Here is a 22,641-nt window from a genome sequence, read left to right as displayed (position 1 = left end):
TACACATAAATTTGCAAGTATTTTCATAAAAAAAAACTGTCTTGAAGGAACTACTTATGTAGTTGTGTAGCGGAATGGTTAAAATGGAAATGAAATGTTTTCAGCTTTGTCGAATAACCGCAAAACGAATTGAAATAACTGGAAAAGTAATCGAAAAACAGCACACTCACTTGTTTACTTGCATATATGTGTTTGTATATTCGATTGCATTTATTCCGATCATTAAGACATTAGTCAGCAAGCAACGAAAGCGAGTAATGTTTTTGTACCCTCAATTCGGTATAATAAAAATTGTTTTATTCATATTCAATTTCACTTAGCGAAAATTTATGCTTTACGTTTTTACGCATTTGCAATTTACTTGATATCATTGGGGTTTGTTAGTTTTTTATTTTAAATTCGAACAGCAAAATTTTTTAAGGAAGAGAAATATTCGGATTGTTTTTCGACAGCATGCCCATATTTTTCCAACAATCAGGTACATTGACAGTTTAGAGTAATTTAAACTAAATTTAAATATTGTAGAGACCACAATAGAAATTAATTAAATCAGCTGCTCTAAGCTACTTGTTTAATTTATTTGTGGGCCACTGTTTTTTTTTTTTCTACATTTTAGTGAAAGGAATGGAATATTCTAAATGTATGGAATATACATACATATTTATGCATTAGAAATAAAGAAAATTTAATTTTTTGCAGTTAAAATTACTTGTGAGACCACTCGAACTTATTATAACGGCACCATATATCGTCAAGTTTTGACTATAATTTCAATAAATTTCTTTATTAAAATATATTATAGTTCATTCTATACCAAAGACAATAATAATAAAAATTTCACACTGTATAAGATTTATAAAAATTCGACATAAGTCCTCAAAATTTCAAAATTTTTATCAGAATCTTTATAGGCTATCAAATTTTAGAGTAATAAAGTGCGGGTTTGAAGGGGTCGTTTATTTTTGGTGATTTTTTCCCCAGAGATCTTGTGCAATTTCTCCATATAGCAAATGCACGTTGTTTGACTTTCTATGAAAAAAAATTCACACCGTCGGGTTAACAAAAATCCACTAGATCTTTGAGCCACTTTAAACCGGCACTTTATTATAATACAACTTATTTTTTAATTTTTTTTAATTAGAATTTAAAAAAAAAACAGTTTACATTTTTTTTTGAAAATTTATTATTTTATTAAAAAGTTTGGAACATTTATTTATTTGAAACATATTTTTTGCACTTCGGACTATAGTTAAAAAAAAAATTATGAAAAAAAGTAGTAAACACTGGTGAATATATCTTGTTTCTATTTAGTTGACCACGGGTGTACTATTTAGCAGTATCAAAACTAATATCTATTAATTCAGGAACAGTCGCGTCAGATCAGAAACAACAACAACACGTGTATTGCACACTCTGACTCACTCTTCCCCTAAGAGTCGTACTTTACAAAGCAAATATCTTTCCGAAATGAAGAGTAAAGTTGTGGGAATATTGGTACATTGCCTGCAGCTGTAGGATTTCTTGAGCGTCGTATTACCTTCAAATTCTCAACAATTGTAGTTGTGTGTGTGTATGTTGTCGCTGTTAGCAACCTTTCAGTTGCTTCGCCCCTTGTTTCGGCTCAAACGGTGCCAGTGGTTTGTTTGCGAATGTTTGTGTGAATTTTCTCCGTAGTATACGCATTTGTGCGTGTGTGCTAACATTGGTTTAGTTAAGTAAGTATATCTAGTAGTATTCAGGCAGTTTATAAAGAACAGAAAGTCGTTCTTAAGCGAATGAAGAAAGCATTGCTTATTATCCATCCATTTCTATTCTCACTTATTTATTTATTTATTAATTTATTTCATTTTTGCAATATTTGATTCTCGTGTGGGCTTTAGCGTTTGTCGAATTTCTATTTAGGCATTTTTTCGCCTCTGTCTCGGCGATGACTTCCTCGTTTCAACTACATTTTTTTCACGCGAACCATTTCTTCATGTTAGGGAACAAATAAAAGTAGCAGGGAGCCAGATTGAGTGAATACGGGGGTGCGGCAGCAATTCATAACACAATTCACGCAGTTTGGCGGCGCCAACTCCGAATGAATGGTGCTGGTGCGTTATCGTAGTGGAACAAATGGCTTTTTTCGCCAAATGAGGCCGTGTCTCCTTCAATTTTTTTGTGAAAGCCGTCCAATAACTCACTGTAGTATTGCCCAGTGATCGTTCTTCCTTTTTTCTAATAGCGGTCGCCTCTCGGCAGACAATGGCAAACCTTCGAGTGTATTTCTCCCATGAAAAATATCTGCCATTTGGAGTCGGCTTAAAAACTGTAGGTCCCTCCATTTGTGGAACAACGTCAAGATACATACCACAAATAGGAAGAGGCCAAAACACCCAAAAAGGAGGCTGTAAGCGCCAATTATATATATTTATTATGATTATTATTAATTTTATTATTTATCGTTTTTTTTCCTAAATTTTTATTTCCGAATCAAATGAATTACATATAAATTGCGCACTATGAGCATGTTTAGTAAATAAGCTTCCATGCTTAGTTTATTAATAGGACTATGAATAAGTTCGTGCGGTTTTACAACAGATGGCGTAACTTGATTATTATTCCATCGATCCACATTTCCAAACATTCATTGGAGAGCTACTGTCGTAAGGCACAAACGTCAGTATAAGTTTTTTATTTGAAGCGTAAACACCAATATTTTTACCACACTTGAAAATGTCGAATTTCGTGCCAAATAATGTGTTTTTGCGGGGAATTCTTCTTCATTATTTTAATATGAAGAAAAAAGCAGCCGAAAGTCATCGTATCTTGGTGGAAGTTTATGGTGAGCATGCTCTAGCTGAGCGAACGTGCCAGAAGTGGTTTGCACGCTTTAAAAGTGGTGATTTTGGCTTGGAAGACGAAGAACGCGAGGGTGCGCCGCCAAAGTTCATGGATACCGAATTGGAGGAATTGCTCGATCAAGATCCGGCTCAAACGCAAGAAGAGGTTGCAAAAACTTTGGGAGTTGATCAATCAACCATTTCCAAACGTTTAAAAGCCATGGGAATGATCCGAAAGGTAGGCCATTGAGTGCCGTATGAATTGAAGCCAAGAGACGTTGAACGCCGTTTTATGGCATGCGAACAACTGCTTCAACGGCACAAAAGAAAGGGTTTTTTGCATCGAATTGTGACTGGCGATGAAAAGTGGGTCCATTACGACAATCCAAAACGTCGGGCAACGTATGGATACCCTGGCCATGCTTCAACATCGACGTCGGCGCAGAATATTCATGGCCTGAAGGTTATGCTGTGTATCTGGTGGGACCAGCTGGGTGTTGTGTATTATGAGCTACTGAAACCGAATGAAACGATTACGGGGGATGTCTACCGACGACAATTGATGCGTTTGAGCCGAGCACTGCGAGAAAAACGGCCGCAATACGCTGATAGACACGACAAAGTTATTTTGCAACATGACAATGCTCGGCCACATGTTGCACAAGTGGTCAAAACATACTTAGAAACGCTCAAATGGGATGTCCTACCCCACCCGCCGTATAGTCCAGACCTTGCGCCATCCGATTACTATCTCTTCCGATCGATGCAACATGGCCTGGCTGACCAGCACTTCCGTAATTACGATGAAGTCAAAAAATGGATCGATTCGTGGATTGCGGCAAAACCGACCGAATTTTTCACAAAGGGAATCCGTGAATTGCCAGAAAGATGGGAAAAAGTAGTAGCAAGCGATGGACAATACTTTGAATATTAAATTTGTAACCATTTTACGTCAATAAAGTTTCAAATTTCGAAAAAAAACCGCACGAACTTAACCATAGTCCTATTATAATAGTTAGTTATAATAAAAAGGTATTCTGAAGATAAAAGTTAAGTGATTTACTTGAGGACTTACATTCAAAATTAAGTATACTAAAGTCTCTAATTAAAATGCGAATAAAAGTGTTTTCTTTAACTGAAGCAATTATTTTGCTCGGAAATTATTCTTTAGAAAAATACTGTTATTATGAATGATGGTGAGTCACGTTGTGGAAATATTTACTTAAATACATGTTTACCTCTCTGTTGAGCAGTTTCTGTGAAGCAATGAATAATCAAAAAGTGTCGAACGACATACATGTGTACATAGTATATCTGGAAGATAATAAAAAGAGTACCACATTTATTTATTGACCCGATATTTAAATAAATAGAGAATTTGGAAATTACTTTTGACATCTTCGCAAAAATTTATTCCTCTATGTATGCAAATGTGCTTATTTTTGGATAAGGCAGATTATTTAAACAATGTATTGAATTAAAAAAAAACGTATTAAATTATTTAAAAAACGTATTAAATTATTTAAAAAACGTATTAAATTAATTAAAAAGCGTAATGGTTTTTGGTAGGGATTATCAGATTTACCTAACAGAACATGCCATAGAAATTTCCTTTGTTTATATGTACGCATTTTTGAATTGATCGTTTGTTTTGCTAGTATATTTGCACTTTTTCGTGGATCCGGCCAAAACAAAAAAAAACGAAACCCTTCCCACAATTTTGTTGTTATATCAACGATCGTCATGCCTTTAATCACTTAACATCAAGTACAATAATATTCATATCCATACATATACTATGTGTATGTGTGCATGAGAGTGTTTTTAGCACGTTCCAATGATTGTTTTTTCGTTTATAGCGCACTTGTTTCAAGTTCATTGAAAATTGATAAAAATAATTATTTTCTTTTCCATTTTTTTCCTTTTCAATGTATGAGTTGTTTTCATAATTTTCTATATTTTTTTACTATTTATTGATAAGATTACAAAGATTAAGTGCATGCACTGTTACTATTTTGGCTCTCCATTGATTAATCAGCTCTTCGTATTTGTATTTTGTGAATAATAGGCAACAACTCGGTAAGTAGGGCTGTAACATAGTCTATAAATACTGTAGGTTGTACAAGGGCGGGTCAATAAGTCCGTGACTTTTTGTATTTCTGACCTCTTTACTGAAAAAGGAACTCTGCTCCGGGTAGTCTGATAAAGGTAGCTGTAAAACACAAACTAACTGACGCAGCACATTCAAATTTTGACAGGAGTCAACTGACAGATGCCTGTTGACAGGAGCAGTAATTCTTTTTCAGTAAAGAGGTCAGAAATACAAAAAGTCACGGACTTATTGATCCGCCCTCGTATGTTGATATTTTAACTGAAAGTGTATTCTGTGTGCATACTTCCATTAAGTCATTTTATTTTAGAAATCATATGCAGAGCTGTGCACATTATTAGACACACAAAAGGGTACTCAAAATTTTTTTTTATATTAAATATTTAATGCGTTTTTTTTTTAATACAGCGCGGTGCAGAACTCTCGTTGCTCCAATTATTTGGTACATTCCATACTAAGAAATAAGTATTTATTTGACAGAAAAGTATCTCAAGCTCAAATTAAAGGCAAATATTAAATAATAAAAAAATAATAAAGTTTAATTCTTTAATTTTTTCTGTTTTCTGAGCGACGTACTGATTCAAGTTCATTTTGCCGGCCTGTATTGAACGGAGTTCGGTAGAGACCTTAGAAATGTAAAGTCTGAGGGTACATGGTTTAGATTATATGCGTAGATACTTCATTTCACTTTAATCTCATTAATTATCACCGTCTTTGCTATTGCATAAGAAGTTTCAGTTCACTTCGTGCATGATATTTGTCGTACATTTTTGTTGATGGTATTTTTTTAACTTTTTAAACTCTTTATGAAATAAATAGTAAAGCTGAAAAAAATAAATTGTCGCTTTAAGTACGCGCTCGCGATATTTGCTGCACGGATTTACGCTACCCGGAACGACCCGAATTTATATTCGGCCAGGTAGCGTCACTCCAGCAGCATTTCTGGTACCTGGTACCTGGCTCATGCACAGATTTGTGCATGTCAAATAATCTTCAAGTTAATAAAGTCACCATAATTTTCGATCTTTAATTAATAGTTGAATTTTGAAGGAATAAAATATGAACTGAAGGGTAAAAAAAAAACTTGCCTAATCAACTAAATATTCAATAAAAAAACTTTCACGGGTTTTAGACAGATTGAAATTTGTTTATACTAACTTTATATTAAACTGCGTTCATTAGACTATATTGTCTGTAATTTTTATTAAAATCTTTACGAAAGTTTAACAGCTATTAAATTTAGAAAATTTTTAAAATCATATGTAAGGCTATTATTTCCCAAAGTTTAAACAAAAACAAAACATTATTTCCATTTTGCTTACTTTTTGACCGAGATCTAGATTTCTTTTTATAAAAAATGTACGAAAAAAATGTAACTTGAAAAATTTTGCAATATTGTATTGATTTAATTATGCGAGCACAAGTGTATAATTAAAGCCAATAAAGCATACATGTATGTACGTACAAATGCTAGTACGTTATATTAGTAAAAACATAATACACAATCCGCGCCAACTAAACAAATTAAAACAAAAAATATGTGTGTTTGAATCTAATAATATGCACACTGCTCTGTTTTATGCGTTGAAAGATAAAAAAACACTGTTAATAATTTAATTTAAGGCGCCAAACCAAGCATAATGAAGTGTTTGTTGTTGCTACACATTAATAATTTGCAAACTTTCCCTGCTTGGTCAACGTAAACTTATTCCGCTGATTCCAGCAACCGCCTAAAGACATCGCGTTAAGAATATAAAAAAGTCTACCTTAATTCGTTTCCTTCACATGAACCCATTTAAGTATTTTGCATTTAATTTACAATTTTTCACATTGTCGTATTTACTCTGCATCGCTCAGTTTATCTTCTTTACTTCTCCTAAGCCTTTTTTCTATCTTTTATCATTAATTTAAATTTTTTTGTGAGGCGACCAAGTCAACCAACTGAAGTCATCATGCACTCGACGAAGACGATGGTCGGTAAAGGCCCTTCGTACGCGGGATCACCGTTCCCCAGCCGCTGCCGCGATAGTCTAGCAACGACTTAACGTGAGTCGTGACCTGGTAAAATTGCTCATTGTCGGATTTTTGATGCCTCTGATATTTTTTCTATTGTTTCTGCAATTGTATACATTTTTTCTCTTTGTGGTTTTTTTGTGTCATACTTGTTTTGCAATGTGATGGCAATGTTTTACTGCTTCCTTTTAATGTTTTTTCTTTCTCGATTTGCCTTTCCTCCAAGTTTCAGGCTACTCCACTTCATTTGGTACGTTCTTCAGCGCGTAACGTTGACTCAATTTTCTTTTCTTTTATATTTGTTTTTGTTAATATTATCAACACTGTTTATTTTGTCTGCTTTTTGCTTAATTTTTGTTCATTTCTTTTATAGTTTTTTTCGTTTCTTTTTGTTCTTTAAAGTTGTTGTTGCAAACAAGTTTGGAGCTTCTTAAAGTCGTTTTGCTTAGTGCTTGGTTTTCATTGGTATTGAAATTCATGCTTTCGTTGTTGTCGTTGCTTTTCGAGTTCATAGCCACCATTTCACTTTGTGTTGTTTGTTAGTGTTGCGTACAACATCTTTGTTCTTAAAACGTTGTTGCCTTTTTAGTGCTTCACGGAATCTCTTTGAAAAGAGCCAAGAGGAAATATTGTAGGTACGTGGGCGTAAAATGTAGATTGTAACACTTTGTGTTCTTCCGTCATACATATTTACTTATTTAACATTCTAGTTATGTAAATGTTTTAGGTATTCCACAGGATGTTTGTGCATCAACTTTAAGGCATTGCCAGCAAATATTTTACGTGAAACTAAGAGTTACATTCTGTGTCTAGAATTTCCTTTTGGAGTTGAATACTCAATATTATTGGGAAATTCGTGGCTGTCCGTTTTTAACAAGACAAACGGCGAACGGATGTTCCTATTATGATTACTGATGACTTACAGTGAGTCAAAAAGTTTAGGCACACTCGGAAAATCAAAGTTCTCAGTGCTATAACTTTTTTTATAATGAAAGAATAAAAAAATAAAAAACGGTATTTTCTAAAAGTATTTATGTATTACGTATCTGAACAAAAAAAATTAAGTGCGACTTAGGTTTACAAGCTCAACCTTGAAAGGTAAAATAAGGCAAAAATTCACATCAAAAAAGTATTGGCACAGGTAGCGTAATCAGCTTGCTCCTTTGCAGCTGTAACGCGCTAATACTTTGTGTGTCCTCTTTTAGACTAAGTTACGGCCTGCAAAAGTCTCTTCATACTATTTACCAGATTTGAAATTTCGGAAGGTGTTATTTTATTCCATTCAGCAATTATTGCCTCTTTTAGAGAATCCTTTGACGTTATGTGGTCAGATCGTATCTTCCGTTCCAGAAGATGCCACACATGCTCAATAGGATTTAAGTCCAGCGATTGGGGGGAGTTTTAAGCTACATATTTGCAATGGTATATCAACCACTCCTGTACAAGATAAGACGAATGTCTTAGGTCATTATCTTGTTGAAATTGCCAAGTTGTCCTATTAAGTCAGAGTTTTTCGACACTTGGACTTCTTTTCTTTAAGAATGTCGCGATACACATGCTTATTCATTGTCTCATCTATGAACACGAACTTTCCGACACCAGATGCCGCGAAAAACAACCAAACCATCACATTTCCTCCTCCGTGTTTAACTGTTTTGAGCAGGTTGTTCTCTTGAAGCTCTTTATTTGGCTTTCGCTAAATCTTTTGTGCTCCATCTGTCCCAAATAAATTGAATTTTAATTCATTACTAAATATGGTGGTGTTCCAAAAAGCGTTGGGCTTATTAAAATGCTGTTTAGCAAATTCTAGCCTTTTTTCTTATTTACCTTGGAAATGGAGGGTTTACGTCGAGGAACTCGGCCCAGACACCCAGCCTTATATAGGGTATTCCGAACAGTTCGGCGGTTGAAACTGATTTCAAATGAATTTTGCAGGGTCCCGCACAATTTGACAGCAGAAGTTTTTGGATTTTGTGTCACCGTGGACACCACAATTCGCTCCTGCCGTTCGGTTAATTTTTTTGGGCGGGCAGATCTGCTCTCCGGAATTATTTTGCCAGTATTGCAATAATGCATAACGATGTTTCGAACGCTGCACCATGAATTATCCACAAGTTTGCCAATTTCGCGATAGGATTTTTTTTCCAAAATACAGTTTTATCATTAATTGACGTAATTCTAGGGAAATTTCAGCACCACGACTCATTTTGGTCTTTATCTTGATATCGCTATCAAAAGTGATTGCAACCGTATGCAATTCCCAAAACGTACGAATAAGTAAGAAGCAAGAGTGAAAATAACGGGAGTTTACCGTTATAACGCCAAAAGTATAAGTTAACATAAAGAATGACCATTCCTTTTTTGATGTGAATTTGGGCCTTATTTTACCTTTCAAGGTTGAGCTTGTAAACCTAAGTCCAAATTATTTTTTTTTTGTTGAGATACGTAATAAATAAATACATTTAGGAAATACCGTTTTCTATTTTATTATACTTTAGTTAGAAGAAAAGTTATAGCACTGAGAACTTTGATTTTTCGAGTGTGCCAATAGTTTTTTGACTCACTGTATATCTAGTAGGCGTAGAGCCTGGTTGGCTGATTCACTCAGAGGAGCTTTCACTTTAGCTATCACTTTATATTTATGTAAGCAGCCATATCACAGTAGCTCAGGTTGAAGTATGATAATAGTACTAGCCCAATCCACTATTAATTCTTACCCTTAAGATTTCTTCTCATATACATACCCTTGCAAAATTATAAACACACTACTCGTTTTTTTTTTTTATAAAAGTATAGTTCATTCCACAACACAAACCATATAACCCAATGTTGTAAAGTTTGTACAAAATGTATAAAAATTTCATCAAATTTAAAACTTTTGATCTATCTTTTAGATTTTGGTTTGAAATGCAGTTTTATGGCCTATTGAATTCTGCAAGTTTTTTGGCCATTTTTTTTGTAGACGGTAGTTTTTTTCGAGTATGTAGTTCGTTTGGAAGAAAACGCGTAACACCTCACTGAAGAAAAATTGTCTAAATTCCATGGCATTTTGCAGTCACCTGAATCTGGTACTTTATTATATTAAAATTTAATGTTTTATAAAACTGTAGTCCTAGATAAATTTTAGATGAAAAATTGAAAGTTTTGATGGAACTTTGAAAAATTGTGTACAAAGTTTGAATCTTTCGTTACATAGTTATTACGAATTAATAGTGGTTAGGGCAAGTAGTAAGAAATACGTAATATCTGGTCTGACAGACCTCTACGAAGGTATCAACTGAATGCAGGGATTTTCTGAACAACGTACCAACACAGACATGCCTGAAAATATTGTCGCAAATGAGTTGGCAAGAGAGGAAAACAAACACTCAAAATATGCATACCCCATTATCTGTGTCAGGTCGCTTTTCCTTGGGCAGTGCGAATAGCTAAACAAAAGGAGGATTATGAAACATAAAAAAGTTCTATCAAAATTTCGGACTTTTTCAAAAATTGTAAACAATACTAAAAATTATGTGGGCTGATGTTTAAACTCGATAGCCGAAATATCTGAGGGGACCACTAAAAAAATCGACTACTAAGTAAAAAACATAACATATTCTGTTAGGCCATCAACTTTGAATTCATTTAATTTTGAAAATGAATTGAGAATAAGTGGGATTTTTTATATTTATATTCTGTAGTTAAGTGTAAATTGGAGTTAAGGTTCGGTGGAAATTAACTATTGCTTGCAACGTAGCAATTATTTTATTTCTAAGTGAAACTCTTGAGTTTCTGCAATGTTGAAGTGGAAACTTAAGGGGGAAGTCTACTGTGACAAGGGGAAAAACAGGCTTATTTTCCGGATTTTATTTCTAACAAAATATTGCTCGTACATAAAATCTATTTAAACTCTTATCTTTATTATATATTTAAGTTTTTGAAAAAAAAACTTTAAGTCAAAATATTCAAAATGGCCGCTGTGGCACTTCTGCAAGCGCAGGTCCGCTTTTCTATACGGTGTACACGATATCTCGAGTTCTGATAAATGAATCAGCTTAAAAATTTAATTATATATTCTCTGTAATAGTGTCTCTCGTCTGACATAGGATTTTTTTGATATCGTTATTTGTTAAATTGTTATAAACAATAGTAACATCAATTTTAGGCAAAAAAAAAGAAAAAAATTTCAAGAATTTTTTTTTCAACGCCAAAATTTTTTATCGACATAATCCTACGTCAGACGAGCGTCAATACTATGTATATGATAACAATATTTTGTTTTTTTGTTTTAGATCACCGAAACGTAAGATTTCATGTACACCGTTTAGGCACCTAAGAAAAGCGGATCTGCGCTTGCAGAAGTGCCACAGCGGCCATTTTGAATATTTTGACTTAAAATTTTTTTTTTCAAAAACTTAAATATATAATAAAGATAAGAGTTTAAATAGATTTTATGTACGAGCAATATTTTGTTAGAAATAAAATCCGGAAAATAAGCCTGTTTTTTCCCTTGTCACAGTAGACTTCCCCCTTAAAAATAAAAATGTATAAAACAAAAAAAAATTCCATCCAAATTTCGAACTTTTCAATCATTTTTTGAGAAAATTGTAAACAACAATAAAATTATGCGACTTAATATATTGACTACCAATGCATGACTGGTGATCACAGCAAAAGTCGTTCTCCATATACCAGTGGATCACCAGTGTTAACATCGTAAATCTATCACTAGGTGTCAGTCATGTTTATGAATTGTAATTGATTATTTTTAGTTAATTTTGTTTCAAGTATTATTGTTATTAATATTTATTTATTATATTATATATTAATATATAATACAATAAATATGTACATATTATACCTCACGAGCAAATAAGTTTTAAGCAAAATTTACCAATTTTTTTGATTTCTATGGAAGAAAAAATGCTGTCTTTTAATATAAATTTATAAGTTTCCTAATACGACTACGCTTTCCGCTTTCGAGGTAGAACCCAAATTATAGAGAGCAGAAATTTATGGATATGGAGAACGGCTTTTGCTGTGATCACCATTGATATACTATATACATACATCACTATAAGTGAATTTATTGTTTATTTCAATATGGCTTGGATTGATTAACACTTTCAAATCTTGTGCGCTACACAAGACGGTTAAGGTATTTTAGTAAACGAATTAAGTAATTGAAATACATATAATTATTTACTTGAGTTTTAAATATTTAATTATATTTATATTGCATTAATAGTTTTAGGGAATGGGTATTTTCTGAGCATTTCAATATAAAATGCCAACAATAATTTTCTTTTATTTGTCGCTTGATTTTCTTCATTGGAATCACAGCGCACTGAACCAGGTAGTAGCAGTAGAGCAGCTGATTTGATTTATTTGTAAACTTGTTTATACAAGGTGGACCAATATTAATGACCCTATCGGAAGATTTATTCTTCTTCTTAATCGGCGTATCCATGCTGGATGTTCGCGATTACATACAAACGTCATTATGATCTTAGTCGTACGGTTGTCAGGTCATATTATTAATGATGTCATTATATTTTTGTCTGTTTTTCGCTGCTGCTGTTAGTTCGCCGATTGTTTTAAGGCCTGTCCACTCTTTGATGTTGTCTAGCCATGTTCATGTCTTCCTACCAATTCCTCTTTATCGTTCAATTTTTCCTTGCATCAGCAGTTTTAAGATTTATAATTTTTGCAAATGGCGTTATATGTTCATCATATTTGACACTTGTTAACCAGACAGCTGAAGTATACAAATAGATGCGCAATGGAGCGCGTAAAGGTCGAAATAAACGTTTCATCACTCGCCACCTTGTATATTTTAATATTCTAGGGACCATAACCAAAAACCAGATGCACTGCTCTTGCTATTTTTACTGTACTGCTACTACCTTTTCAATGTGCTTTGGTTGGAAATAAAAAAATCTAAATACTTTTGTTTTGCGAAATATGTTGCCAAACTGACTAAATTCGCAAGAAAAAATAATTCAAATGTTTTTCCTTACATATACATATGTAATACGTACATATAAAACATACATTTCTACTTGGTTTATCTTAAAAAAATAAACGACCGCAACTGCTTTCGTTTTGAACACTTTGTACGCCAGCTGCTGGTTGACCGATAGTCATTAGACTATAGGGCCGAGTCTAGACACACGAGATAAGTTAAAAAAAAACTGTAAGTAAGGAATAAATGTCGCAACAAGGTTGAATAAAATGTGGGCACAAAAATAAGTTGCTAACATTTATGTTTATGTAAATCCATATACTAGCCAATGCGAGTGTAGCGGCGCACTATACAAATGTACATAAATACATATTTAAATATTTGAAGATTTTGTGACGCTTGTGGTTGCTCAGAATTTTTTTGTTGTGGCATTTTATCGTTTTTGCTAATTGTTGGCTGGCATCTTTCACAAGTTCTCAATTTCCATTTGGTAAAATTTTGTTGTTCTACGTTGATACTTATCATTAAAATGTTTTCTTCTTTTTTTGCTTTGTGACGTTTTATGTTTTTTTTTATTTTTGTGTTTAATTTTTCTTTCATAATCTTTTATGGCTGTGAGAGTAGCGCTCTTAAGCTACAGATCAAAATGATAGACAGAAATGCTTTAAAAATACGCGCTTCGTGTTAATTATTGCAACAACAACTATTTTGAGATTGGTAATACAGTTGCCCACACATAAATGAGAATATATGTGTATGTATAAAAAATTGTTTTTTGCACTTTTGTTGAGTAACACGCAAAATAGAAGCGATTTAATGATAGACATTTATTTTACTTTTATTCTTTGCAAAGTAATATATGATAGTAATCGAAAAATATATATATAATTTGTTTTATATAAAAGCGTTCTTATTAAATTATTGTATTTTATCTTTGATGCTTGTCTTTTATTTTAATCTCAAGTGGGCCCGCATAGATACTGTCCTCCCCTTGAAATTCGAGTATACCGAATACCGAAAACAAACCAAATTGTCAAAAATTATTGGAGCGTTGTTTATGCTGTTGCAAAGGCAGCAGCTGCCTCGTACACACCATTCTTATTCTTATTCCGATCTTTTGAGGGATTTCATAAGGTCTAGTGAATCACAATCCATATCTTTTTTGCAATAACGTAAACTTGATTTCCTCATAATATTTCACCATTTTTGTATTCTCCATCTCATCACACCTTAGTTCGACCTTATTGAACATTATCTCATCTACCCAACTACTGTGCATAATTGCAAAAATACCACTCGTTAGTTAACTAAATATCATTTATTTTCTTTCATGCTTCCGGCACTCTGTGCCAGCTACTGTAGGGCATGTCAGTGAAAGTCTAAATGCTCAGCGGCTGTTTCACGAAATTGGCGCGCATTTATTCTCTTTATGTACGTTTTCAATAGTGCAGCAAATTTCCTTGCGAGCTACGAGCTGTGACTTGAAAGTGAAGATGTGTTGAATAAAGGTGCGGTCAGACGTGGGAAATCTTTTTTATTGTCAAAAATGTTTACTTTCCTGAGGATAATTTCACAAAATCAACAATAAATTTCGAGAAAGAAACTTACATAGAATGACTGAAATTATTAGAAAGCGAAAAATCGCATTAGCAAGTGGCCCTTCTGACCATAAGTGTGTTGCCGTGTGACATTTTTGGCGGATCGCTGTGTACTCTCAATAACTGTGAAGTCAAATATTTAATTGGTGTGAGTTATTTATATATTTTTTATGTGAAATGAACATATTTTAGCAATGTTACATACATATTTGGACTTTTTCTCAATGTGATACATGGTGTTTACACCGTGTCAGCACATGACTTGAGTTATATATGTATTATTTGCAACGTTTTTCACTGGGCCAGTTGTGTTTTAGGCAAATAAAATGGAATAATATTGTCAATGAAAGTCTTTCAAAAGTTCCTCACATATTATATATTAACATAGTGCAATAATTTTATATCGTTAACACATCCATTATGATCAGTTTCCTTTTTAATAACAAATTGTGGACATTCATTTCACACTCTTCATTGCACTTAGACAGATGGAAAATCACTAAGCACTATTTAATTTAAAAAACTATAGGGGATCAGTGGGGGTTAACGCTGGTTGAACGACCAAAAAGTTATGTTAAAAAAATGTTAACCTTAACAGCTAACTTTTTAAATCAAAAAATATTTTCCGAAGGCAGTCTCATGCTTATGGTGACTGCTCCTGCAATTGCTTTCACAAATCGTATCAGAATATCTTGCTTGTTGAAAGCACGTTTATTGCTGTCATACTTAGTGGCACCTTAAATGTAGTAAAAAATAAACGATCGTGTTGCTCTACGCACAAACATACACACACATATACATAATACAATACATATGTTTCATGCTTACGAGTAACGAGCAGTACTTGTAATATTTATGCACACATTTTGACGTGTTGTGGATAGTGTTGTTGTCGACATGTGATGAACGTGAAGTGTTGTAGAGGTTTAGTTGCTTTATTTCATGCCATTTGGTGGATTTTACAGGCATGAGCTTGCGACGTGTGTGTATAGGTGTGTGTGTGGGAATAATGATTCACTTTCATTTTATTGCCCTTTGGCTGGTATTATGCATTAATATACTTGTCATTTAGGACTTAAAGTGCTATTTTTATATTGAATTGGTGTATTTGATAAAAAAATGAATGTAGTAAAAACGATAAGAAAATGGTGCTTAAAAACTCTCATCTAACATTGACATTTTTGTTGTCGCTACTTAGAAAGGCTTATATTAAAATTTTCTTTGATAATTTTTTGTATAAAATAATGGACTTAAAAATGTAAAACTTGGTTCATTTTTCAAAACTCTTCTAAGTTACATATAAGTGCATACATACATATTATATGTAGCAATGATTAAAAGTACGTGGCTCAGTTATTTTTGAAAGCGGTATGTTCGTTTTGAAATTTATAGAAAAAAGTTGATTTACCAAATACTAAGTAAAGCCAGCGGCCGTCGTAGCCGAATGGATTGGGGCGTGACTACCAATCGGGATTCATAGAGAGAACGTAGTAGGTTCGAATCTCGGTGAAACACCAAAATTAAGAAAAACATTTTTCTAATAGCGGTCGCCCCTCGGCAGGCAATGGCAAACCTCCGAGTGTATTTCTGCCATGAAAAAGTTCCTCATAAAAATATCTGCCGTTCGCGGAGTAGGGTGAAACTGTAGGTCCCTCCATTTGTGGAACACCATCAAGACGCACGCCAAAAATAGGAGGAGGAGCTCGGCCAAACACACAATAAGGGTTGTACGCGCCAATTATAATAATAATAAAGTAAAGCCAACATTTGTTACACAAAATGTATCAATAAATAAAATTTTTTGCAGAAAAATATAGCATTAAAGGCAAAATTATAAAAACACTGTTTTTTTTTTTTTGTAAATTGTCGACTACATATTAATTTATTACTATTTTTTTTTTTCAATAAGCTTTTTTATAAATACTTAATTCAAGATTTATAAAAAGTCAGACATATTTCATCAAAACTTTAAACTGTTTAATCAGAATTAAAAAAAAAAAAATTTAGTACTCAGTTTCTTAGTCCAACTAAATTATACAATAATAACGCGCAAGTTTGAAGTGGCTCGCAATTTTCGATGATTTTTGTTAATTTTTGCCCCTGACGGTGTTGCGCATTTTCTTTGTATATAAAAAATATGGGCATTTACCACTCTATTCAAATGAAGAGAAATTGCATTGCTGACCAGAGACTGCTGGTCAAATAATAACGATGACATATTTTTCCAAATACAAGATCTTTCAAAAGCGACGCCTAGATGTCAGTAGTAATAATTCCTAGACCGTAGCTTGTTTTTATGTCATTACAATTTTACACGATAGAACAATACGTTAAAATTATTGAAACTTATGAAAATTATTGTGAAATTCGTGATATTTTTGGGGAAAAAATCGTTTCAATGAATCGGAAACTGAATAGAAATGTCAAGAAACTGCTTCTCTCTAGGATAAAAAAAGAACTGGCAGACCAACAACTGAATATTCTATTGAGAATATTGCTGCTGTAGTGCAAAGTGTTGCTGAACAACCTTCAACATCGGTATATTGATGTTCCTAGCAATTAGACGTAGACGTGCTTATGTTAAACATTTAAATGATATACTTTTGCACATACAATTGTTAAGATTTGAATAAAAAGAGTGCAACTTTAAATCTAAATTTTTACGTTTTATTTATTTAGGCACGTCTTTTGAAATACCCTTTATTGAAATTAAACAAACTCCTTAACCGGGAGCATAGTAGCCTCGTTGTAGTGATAGGACCGTCCTTTAAATGCTTAAAGCTTAGTCCCCTGCGAATTCACTACTACCAGGCGACAAGACGGGCGCAACGTCACTCAGAACTGCTTCAAATGTCGTAAGCAACATTTCTTCTGAGGTTCCTTGCAGTAAAAAAACGAAAAAAATTCTTTGGCTTCTTTATCTCGGAGCTTAGTACTGCTGAGCACGAAAAGGAAAATCGTAGACATGCGTTTTTTAAATTGAAGCTCATTCTGGCAGATGTCATTTTATTTTTTCAATCCATTCCCTGGAGTCCTTTTTGTAGTAATGTATCTGCATCATACTCGTTAGTCTTTAACGTTAAAATTTCACTTTATTTATTTACGAAGTTCCAAACTGTTTCATATTTATATGTACCGCATCCAAATTTGAATTGTCCCGAAATTTCAAAACCAAATTAATTGCAAATATCTCCATATAACGCGCAAAATATCGAAATGTGTGTACTCGTATACAGTCCACGTTAAAAGGAAGCGTACACCGTATATTGACACGTTTTGACTGTGTATTTATTTACTTTTTAGTTTGAATTATTCTTTTCATACTACTGATTTTTGAGAATTTTTTTCTTGTGCATTTTCTCCATTTAACACCTATTTTTTTATATGAAAGAAAACTCCGAATACCGTCAGCAGAAAAAATTTTCAAACATGGGGTGCGATTTCTGCACCAATTGAAACTTGCACTTTATTGTACCAAAATTCTATGATCTATGAAACTGCATACCCGAAATTTTTTTTAAATTCTGAGTAAAAACTTTGAAATGTTGATGAAAATTTGCCAAACTTTGACAAGTTTATACAAAGATCGAAACTCTCTTTATATGGTTCTTGGTGTGTAAGTAGTTGAACTATATTTTTATAAAAATAATAATTGAAAATGCAAAATAAATAAATAGTCAAAACTTATTAAAATGTGGTGCATACTTTCTTTTGACGCTGACAGTACATACGTTTTTGCTTAAAAGAGCGTTGGTACGAAATGAAACTGCAGCTGCCAAACTCTCAAAATGACAATTAGTGGGTTGGCGATTTCTCTTTGGAGGTGTATGACAGAGGATGAGTAATCACTAGTGGAGACAGCGAGTTACACTCAACGTATTCTCGACAAAAAAAGAAAAAACAATAACAACTCATGTGATGGCTATAACCATACTTATTTGTTTACAGAAGTGAGAAGTGTACTGCATTACATAGTGATGGCTTCACGCTAAACGACCGGCATTTCGCGCATGCGTAATTTTATAACATCGTTAGCCTCATTAATATAATTAATGTAGTTGAATGTGAAAAGTTGTACGAATATGGAACAAGACTTAAACATAGAACATAGAGTCAATTAATATTGGGGTAAAATTTGTTTTTCTAATTTTTGATGTGACGAATGCCAACTTTCATTCAAATTGGAACAAAAATGCAATAATATTCTCCTAGTGATCAGTTTTGGATTAAGACTGTACCTAAAGCAATTGTATCGCAACGGGATTTAGCGGATCCTTTTTCGCAGAAGTAAAATAAAAATAACTCATAACGAGTACATGGACATTGGCAATTTTTTTCTGCCATTTCTCATTACAGTACCTCATCCAGACCCAGTTCTCTTATTAAACTCAGCATAGAGCTGGGTTGGATTGAATGTATGTGTCTTTCTTCTGTTTGCAATTAGCCGAGATGTCTCAACCTTCTCCGCGCTGTAATGCTGCATTCGAGGAGAAGGCGCGTTCGAGTCTCCTGAGATTGCTGACAGAAACGACAGGAGACCGTAGACCAAACCTCGATCATGTGCAGATGACTACGCAATCTGCAGTTCGCTTGGGGTAGCTCCATGATTTGATGCCAGCAAACCTCCCTTAGCCCTAGCCCTACACTCCTAAGCTTCTCCTTGATGGTGTTTTATCCCATAGCAAGGAAGGGTTCGGGTCCTGCGATCTTTCTGGCCAATGCGTCCGCTATTTCGTTCCCAGTTATATCCTTGTGCCCGTATCAAGATGAAATACGTAAACATTCGCAAAAAAAAAAAAATTAACACCAGTTGATCAAGTGATTACTGAGATATGGTGTGTTGATAAAATACTCTAAGATAAGAGTATTGAAAATTCATAGTCAAAACTTGGAAGGGTTACACTTCAGGTTAGGTTAGACAAATAAGACATCAATAAGAAGATTGCAAGACATAGGATGGCTGGAATTTATCGACTACTTCGGCAATGAAGAATCAAAGGGCTAAACAGATTTTTTCTGAAAATACCCATTGTGGCGGAAATAACTCGAAGGTCGATCATGGAGAGCATGCGCATACACATACTTTTTAATAAAATCTAAATTCAACGTAATTTAAATTATAAAAGAAATTGAACGTTAATAGTTGTGTTAAATTTACTTGTTTCCATTCGGGGTTGCAAAACTCGAATCATAACTTTACTTTTCTGGACCATTCTAATTTTTTTTTTTTTGGTGGCCTCGTATACATAAAGGCCAAGCGCTTCATTTAAACCAATATCACGTATTAACTATTGTTTTTGTTTTTGCTTGATTTTCAAGGAACATCATCTGCAGCGGGCAATATGTACTGGTCTCATTATACCCACACCAGAGGTTTTTACCACCGATCAGGAAGCCTACGATCGCATGTATCCTCCCAATTACAAAATGCCGCGGCAACTAATACACATGCAACGTAAGTTCAAATGACTTTCCAGCTTGAAACATTGAGATTAATTTTCGATCTTCATTTGTCGCGCTCCCCTATTAAAGCGCTGGGTCTCGAGCAAGATGTGCCAGATTACGATATGGACAGCAGCGATGAGATTTGGATTAGCCAGCAGAGTCGACGCCTTGATCTGACACCACTGAAGTTCGAGCAGATGATGGATCGGCTGGAGAAGAGTTCAGGTCAAATGGTCGTTAAGCTGAATGAGGCGAAAGCATTGCTTAAACAGGACGATGAAGTCAGCATTGCTGTTTACGATTACTGGCTTAATAAACGCTTAAAAATGGTAATGATATTAAAATTCAGAAAAAAGAGTGCGCCAATTCTTAAATGGCACAATTTTTGTGTATAATTTTGTTTGAAATTAAATTACAAAACCAAAAATTCAATTAAATCGATTTGCACAAACAAATTTGCTAAATTAAAACTTGGAATTAAACAGCAACACCCGCTGATACTGACTGTGAAAACGGAGAATCGTCCGGGCGCATCTTCGAACAATCCGTACTTAGCATTTCGCCGACGCACCGAAAAGATGCAAACGCGAAAGAATCGCAAAAACGATGAAACGTCCTATGAGAAGATGCTCAAACTGAGGTGCGTACGATTTACTTTATGGGCAGGCAATTGAACCTGGTATCACAAAGCGTTTAGTTACCTCTTAGTTTGAGTCAATTTAAAGATGTAGAAGTTGAACACTTAAGTCGGGAATAAATACAATATAATTTATATAGTGACTGAGATACATAATTTGATAGAGTAAAAATGAAGTACTAATTGACATCAAAGAGTAAAAGTAAGAGTAAAAAAGTTACAGTAGATAAAAAGTGAGTAAATTATAGTTGAAATAAAAATCAGCGTTTAAAAGTCTGGAAACTTGTACAGTAGTCGCTCGGTTACATGACTTAAACGAATAGTCCTGTAAATGTTTCTGTAATAGTAAGATTATTAACGATAAGTCAATAAAGTTCCAAGATTTTGAAAAATATCCGGTTAAAAGTTAGGTAGGGAATGGACTGGTGCATGGTCAGAGCCATAATAGAGTTGAGTGTTATTGGTTTTTTTTTAACCTGGTTTAAACAAATCCGAAGAAATAAGGCATCCCTTTTTTTCTCATTTACAAATGCCTCGCTAAAAATTCAAGTAGTTTTAATAATTCTTCTTCGCTTTTCTTAAAACTAATCATTAAAAATAGTTACCGAATTTGTTATTATCTTATTTTTGGCTGAAATATCATTTAGGTGAACTACAAAACACTATGAATGTCGAAATGTTATTGTTTTATTTTCATCTAAAAGGATGTGTCAGTAATGACATTCAGGTTTTCGTTATTTACGCTCAAATAAGCAAGTATCATAGAACTAATAAAAGCAAAATGGAAGATAAAGGAAAATTATTGTTAAAAGGGAATATAATTAAAAAATATATATTATGCAGCTTCTAAGAATAATGAAGATGATACTACAAACTTGAATATCACAGTTAAGCATAATTAAAGTAAACTATTAGACAAAAGGTGAAAATGTTTATATGAAAAGGGTGTTTTTAAAAGGTGCATGATTTGAATAAAAAATAAAAAGTTAGGTAAAGTAGATATTTGGTTCAGTAATAGTAATGGTATGATATAATGGTATAGGTACATTGCTAAAAATAATCTTATGACGAAAAATTGCATTCCTTGATTACTGTTCTGAAATGCTACAAGGCCATAACCCCCTGTCGGTACGGTGTAGTCACTGGTTGTCATCATCTACCATTCCACGACAGTCGGTTCTACGTTACCGAAACGACCCGGATTTATATCCGCCCAAGGACTGTCACTTCAGCAGCATTTCCCATATGTAAGTATGGGGAATCTTTATGCTGCTCCAACAACAACAACAACCACTTTGCCACTTCTCTGCTCGGAACACTTGACGAAAAATTAACATGTGAAAGCAACAACAAAGTTATCGCACAAAATTCGCCTCATAAAACTGGTATAACTCACTATTATATTGTACAAACAAATATAATTTTAGGCAACTCTATTCCACCGTGTTTATGTATACTAAAGGGTGATTTTTTAAGAGCTATAGGAAAGTGTTTCAAAAAAACACACGTAAAATTCAGAAAAATGCATGAAATTTTTATTTAAATCGATAGTACAGTCCATATAATTTAATGTTTGAAGATTATTTCATGCAAATGTTGACCGCGACTGCGCTTCAAATTGTTCATCCGCTTAGTCCAATTTTGGCATACTCTTTCCAATGTTTCGGCCGGTATCTCACATATAAAAGCTTTAATGTTGTCTTCCAATGCGTTAATTGAAGCAGGCTTGTCTGAATAGACATGAGCTTTAAAATAGCCCCACAAAAAATTATCTAAAGGTGTTATATCGCACGATCTGGGTGGCCAATTGACTGGTCCCGAACGTGAAATAAAATGTTCACCGATCTCACCTCTCAACAAGTCTATTGTTACGCGTGCTGTGTGGCATGTGGCACCGTCTTTGCTGAAACCACATGTCATGCAAGTCAAGCTCTTGCATTTTGGGCAAAAAAAGTTGGATATCATTTCATCTTTGAAGAAGTACGGTCCAATGATACCTCCAGCCCATAAACCGCACCAAGCTGTGACCTTTTCTGGATACATTGGTAGCTCTTGCAATTCTTCTGGCT

General features: G+C 33.8%; 1 protein-coding gene across 6 annotated transcripts in view; it reads left to right on the top strand.

Annotated features, from left to right (window-relative positions):
* Window positions 1-22,641, top strand: part of LOC129246316 (uncharacterized) — a 37,331-nt gene that overhangs the window by 3,768 nt on the left and 10,922 nt on the right. For all 6 annotated transcript variants that reach the window (XM_054885031.1, XM_054885032.1, XM_054885033.1 and 3 more), the window contains exons 3-5: window positions 19,810-19,945; window positions 20,023-20,264; window positions 20,421-20,575. In XM_054885031.1, the coding sequence (XP_054741006.1) occupies window positions 19,810-19,945; window positions 20,023-20,264; window positions 20,421-20,575 (533 nt within the window). The remainder of the gene's footprint in view (window positions 1-19,809; window positions 19,946-20,022; window positions 20,265-20,420; window positions 20,576-22,641) is intronic.

This window comes from Anastrepha obliqua, chromosome 4 (assembly GCF_027943255.1).
Source record: "Anastrepha obliqua isolate idAnaObli1 chromosome 4, idAnaObli1_1.0, whole genome shotgun sequence".
Taxonomy (NCBI): domain Eukaryota; kingdom Metazoa; phylum Arthropoda; class Insecta; order Diptera; family Tephritidae; genus Anastrepha; species Anastrepha obliqua.
Note: the sequence above shows the minus strand (reverse complement) of the source record. Positions and strands in the feature narration are given on the sequence as shown.